Genomic DNA, 5,643 nt, shown 5'->3' with positions numbered 1-5,643 from the left:
AACCAGAGTTTAATTACACTAGTAAGTAGTATAGTCGACACCTCTTTCTCTTAAACTTCTCATGATAGATTATGCTATTTCAATTTCAATGCCTTTTGCTATTTCAATTTCAATGCCTTCTGTAATCTCACCTCAATAGCAAGATAAAATTACAGATTACTTTTCTTTGTCACTAAATTTATAATTTCTGTAATCTCACCTCAGTGACTAAATTTATGCACTATTTTCTCTTCTGGGTTTCTTAGTAGAAGTATAGGGAAAAAAGATAGAGAGAAAAATAGAGCCAAATTCAACATGGAAGGAACAAACACATGACACAAAAATGTTAGAAATATATAAATCTTCTTGACAAACAAAATAAAAACAATAATTCAGTAAGTTGCAGAGAAAATAAATAAGTCTTAATAATGCTATGCTATGGAAACATATCTCTCTGAAAAATTGCCTTAGTCACTGCATACACCCTTTCAATCTCTTGGACATAAAATCCTATGTAGCACAAGTCTGAGTACACATGCACTGACATTTAAACTTACGTTTAATTTATTCATTTTTTTGAATTATTATCAGTGTCGTCGTGTCAGTGTCGAGATTGTTTTCGGCGTGTTTTTGCTTCATTGATCCATGAGTCATTGCATATTAAATCCTTCAAAGTAGGCCTGTAAAAATATAGAGGCAATATATGTTGTAAATCAGACCGAAAATAAAGATGATATCAATAAAAAAAAGTTTTATAAAAATCAACTTCCATTTAATTTCAATTCTAACTATAGAGCATGGCAATAGACATAATTAATTCTAATAGAATTGAGTTTGATAGAATTAATTCTATAAAAATTGGTTTTTTTTGCTTTCGCACCAGTTCGACCCACATTGATGGGCCACTAATCCGGCTCGGGTGCAGAAGTTTACCCTAGCCAAGGACTTGTTTCAATCTGGGAATCAAACCCGATATTCTCCGAATACGTCCTTAGACGGGGTCCATTCCACTGGATGCTTTTATGTTTGGATAAACTAATGTAAAAGTGAGTTGAACAATTAATTTCAATATAAATATCACACACAATGTAGAAACTACAAATTCTACCTTCAAGTAGAATCAACCTAAAATTGCTTTTGGTCCTTTCAAAAGTCAAACCAAACAGCACTAATACTAAGTTATAACAAGTTATAACAAGAGAGAGTAAGGGAAACAGAAAAAACAAAAACAAAAAGCTAAATTAAACAATTGTCCTCAAGAGTATTTACCCTGGGAAAATGACTTTCTTTGCTGACGGTGCATTTTGAAGTAAAAAGTCTTCTGTTCCATCGGGTAGAGATGAAAATTCATGTATTTCTATTTCCAATAACTTCAAATTATGTAAATAAGGGAAATCAATCTTCCATGAATCAGGAATTAATTTGAGAATCTAAGCAATGAAGAATGAAGGTGAATTAAGATCAATTTAGACAAGCATATTCAAAAAAAATGAAAGCACTAAATTTTAAGTAAACCAAATTAAAGTACCTCAAGAGTCTCTGAAGAGATTGCCAATGATTCCATAAGGTCAAGCTCAACAAGCCAATTGAATAGAATTGAAGGAAAATTTGTGACTTTGTGGAATGGTAAATGAATCTTTACGTGTTTAATATAAGAGAAATTGGTATTGCTAATGTTATGATGCCCACATAAATTCTGAAATGGATGACCAGTAAAATCAAAGCTAAAAAGATTTGGGGTAGATAACTTCAATTTATAAGACTTGTAATTGGCAGGCAATACTATTGTTAAATTAACAAGTGAGACACTTGATATGAATAGGTTGTCTTCAACACGGGTTTTTTCATTATAAAGTGAACAGCATTCAATAATCAAAGTATTCAAACTTTGAAATACGGAAAAGGGGTCAGCATAGCCATCATCAGTAGTGCATCGAAAGGTGAAGGATTGTAAAGACAAGTAGGTTAATGCGGGAAATTGAAGAGAATTCGGAAATACTGGTTTTTGTCTACCCCATTGTTGCACTTCTTCCCATGAAATAAGTTTAAGAGAGGTTAAAGTATGATATGAAGAGTTGGTACATAGTGGAAAGTGTTCAAGACTGCAAGCCACTTTCATATCCAAGTGTTGGATGTTGTGTGAAAACAAGTATTTTATGATCCTTTTGAGCAGGTTAGGGTCAAAATAGTGAGTGCACTCAAAAGTGAGAGCTTGCAGAGAGGTTTTGTCATCGCGAGAAGAGAAAAATTGAGAAACGAATGTGGCGAAACTTTCTAAAGATTGAAAGTTTCGAAAGTTTCTACTCAAAGAAAGAACGGAAATATTTTTCCAGAGATCCTTCCATCTAGTGGAGAGGATGGATATTTGAACAGCTTGCTTCGCTTCCAAATTGGACAAAATATGAAGTAAAAGACAATCAGGTAGACAACTGATTCTGTCTTTACCATAATATCGTCTCCTTGTTTTCATTCTCCTTCTTGTTTTCATTGTCCTGCAACTCAAAAACAACCAAACTTAGGAGAAATATAGACCGACGGCTTCACGAAGGTCAACAGAGCGGCGGGGCTAAGGACGATGGCAGAAACTGGAGCAAGACAAAGGCTTCTGCGTTTTGGGATTGATAAGTGTTTAACCTAAAAGTACTTCTTTTCTTGGATCCTTAATTCATTATATACTGTTTTTTATAAATAAATAAAAATTATAAAATAATCACTTTGACATTTATATTTTCAAATTTAATCTTTGAGATTTGATTTAATTTAATTTATAATATTTTCATTATTATTATTTTTTTGTTAATTTATAGGTTAAGGGCTAAATTAAATTTCTTACTGGTGAAATTCCAAAAAATAACTGATTGATTAAATGTTCTAAAATCAATTGCGGGTAATGTTTTAACTATTGCATTAGTCTTACTTTTTCGTTAAATGTAAGTTTTATTTTCTCAAGCTTTTTAGTTAAATTACAATAACATTCTTTAAAGCTTTATCGAATTTTTCTTCTTCTCTCAAATTTTATCGATTTTTTCTGTTTCTCTCAAGCTTTCTGGTTCGCGGTTAATCCCAATTTCTCTCTCAGTCGCTTTCTTCTCCGATCAGTTTCGGTCTCGCGAACGATTTAAGTCAGTTATCAGTGTTTGCGTTTCTGAGCGACAGGGAATGATCAATGAAAGAAATCTTTTAATTGTTGTTCAATTTTCTAGTGTAGTAAGTTTTTCGATAAAAATATTGTGTTAACCTGTTTTTTTTACCAGTTTTGCTGTTTTGTTTCTGCAAGGAATTCCAATTGAATTTTGCTTCAAATCTGAGAGTTTATGGTAGGAGATTTATGTTGACTTAGGATTTTCTTTATTGAATTAGATTTGAGATTTCTTGATTAATTACCGGTGATGTTAAATATGTTAATAATTTTATTTGATTTGATTAATTAGGTTACATTTGAGTGTCGAAAAGAGCAACTTTAAAAGAGATTTTATTCTTTTAAAATTGTTTTTTTAGTTAGACAAATCTGCTTAAGTATATGTGTTTGTAATTTTTTGCTATGAAATAAGGTAGATTGGATAATTGATGCAAAGAAATAAGTGTTTAAGACATATACAATTATTTCAACCTTTTGGTTTAGAGGCAAAATATGTCATTTATCATATAGAATCTATATGTACATATTTACAAGTCTAGTTGTAATAGACGAACAATAGATCTTTCCATGATTGAATGACTTGGTAAGAACTTGATTATTTGCATTCACAAATGAGAACCAACGGCCAAAGAGCAAATTGAAAATTTTAATTTTTTATTTGTAGTTTTAACTTTTGAGTCAACTATGAGTTTATCATGTAAACCTAAAACACGAAAACATTTTTCTAGAAGGGGAACCTGCATCAAAACACCCAAAAGTGGTTTAGAAAAAGACAATCCACATTTTCATACGACACAACACTGTCTCTCACTTGTGAGTGTGTCATGTTGGGTATCAGAATAATATTAAATAATAATAATACAAGTAAAATTTGAGAGTTGAATATAGGAATAAGAAGAAACATAATTGTAGCGAATTCTTGGATGATTAGGATGATTGTGAACTAAAATATGATTAATGTATATATAATAGTTTCATATATTATAATAAGTGTGGATACTTATTATAGGATTGTACGTAATCTTCTCTACATCATAGAAACCAATGACTTATATTACATTGAATTTTTCTACAAAACAAAGATTACTTTATGTCCTCACAATCTCCCACTTAAAGTAATTTTGTTTGCTTTCAAAATTTATTTCTGTTGCTACGTTTTAGATATACCATATGAGGACTTGCACCAATAAAACTTGTCAGCATTGATGGCTTTGTCATATCATCTGCTAGATTGTTTTTAGTGTGAATCTTTTGCATGTCTACACTCCCTTCCTTTACTACTTCACGGACAAAATGATATTGAACTCCTATATGCTTTGTCCTGGAATAAAAAGTTGGATTTCTTGCAATATGCAAAGCATCCTGACTGTCACAATATACAATAAATTTTGGTTGTTTATGTCCTAACTCTTCCAATAACCTTTGAATCCATATATCTTCCTTGCATGCTTGGTTAGCTGTCATATATTCAACTTTTGTAGTAGATAGAGCTACAATAGTTTGTAATTTGGATAACCAGCTTACCGTTCCTCCTGCAATTGTAAATACATAACCAGTAGTAGATTTTCTTTTGTCAAGATCACCTACATAATCTGAATCAACATATCCCCTGACACAAAACTCCAATCCTCCAAAACATAATGCAACATCTGAGGTTCCTTTTATATATCTCATGATTCTCTTAACAGCATCCCAATGCTCTTTACCAGGATCTGCCATAAATCGACTGACCGCTCCCACTGCTTGTGCAATGTCTGGCCTTGTACATATCATGGCATATATAAGGCTTCCCACCGCTGATCCATAGGGTACTCGAGAAATTTTCATCCTCTCCGCTTCATTGCTAGGATTCATACTTGAGGATAATTTATAATTGATAGGAAGTGGGGTAGATATTGGCTTACATTCTTGCATGTTGAAGCGCCGCAAAACTTTTCGTAGATGATTTCTTTGAGAAAGCCAAATCTTCATATCTTTTATATCTCGGTAAATTTGCATCCCTAAAATCTTGTTTGCTGGCCCCAAGTCCTTCATATCGAAATCCCTAGCCAATTGTGCCTCCAATTCTTGGACTTGATCTTTGTTGGGGCCTACCACAAACATGTCATCCACATACAACAACAAAATGATGAAAGCATTTTCCTCAAACCTCTTGTAATATTTACAATGATCTGAGCTCAACCTGTTGTATCCAAGGCTAATAATGAAAGAATCAAATCTCTTGTACCAACATCTCGGCGCTTCCATTAAACCATACAGAGATTTGGTCAACCTGCAAACCAAGTTTCCTTTTCCTTTTTCTTCAAAACCTTCTGGTTGTAGCATATATATTTCTTCTTCAAGTTCTCCATAAAGAAAAGCAGTCTTTACATCCAATTGTTCAAGATGTAAATCATAAGCAGCACACATAGCTAACACTACTCTGATAGTGGTAAGTCTAACCACCGGAGAAAATATTTCATTGAAATCAATTCCTTCCTTTTGAGCGTATCCTTTAACCACAAGTCTTGCATGATATCTTTCCA

The 5,643-nt window shown here is 32.6% G+C and overlaps 1 protein-coding gene across 1 annotated transcript; it reads right to left on the bottom strand.

Annotated features, from left to right (window-relative positions):
- Window positions 1–312: 312 nt before the first annotated feature.
- Window positions 313–2,467, bottom strand: LOC131608173 (F-box/LRR-repeat protein 13-like). Its single transcript, XM_058880101.1, has 3 exons — window positions 1,508–2,467; window positions 1,249–1,409; window positions 313–659 (listed from the first exon to the last, which is right to left on the bottom strand). Exons 1-3 carry the CDS (start codon window positions 2,465–2,467, stop codon window positions 581–583), a joined length of 1,200 nt encoding a protein of 399 aa, XP_058736084.1. The 3' UTR covers window positions 313–580.
- Window positions 2,468–5,643: the final 3,176 nt, after the last annotated feature.

This window comes from Vicia villosa, linkage group LG5 (genome assembly GCF_029867415.1).
Source record: "Vicia villosa cultivar HV-30 ecotype Madison, WI linkage group LG5, Vvil1.0, whole genome shotgun sequence".
Lineage (NCBI taxonomy): Eukaryota > Viridiplantae > Streptophyta > Magnoliopsida > Fabales > Fabaceae > Vicia > Vicia villosa.
This window is presented reverse-complemented; position numbering and strand designations above follow the sequence as displayed.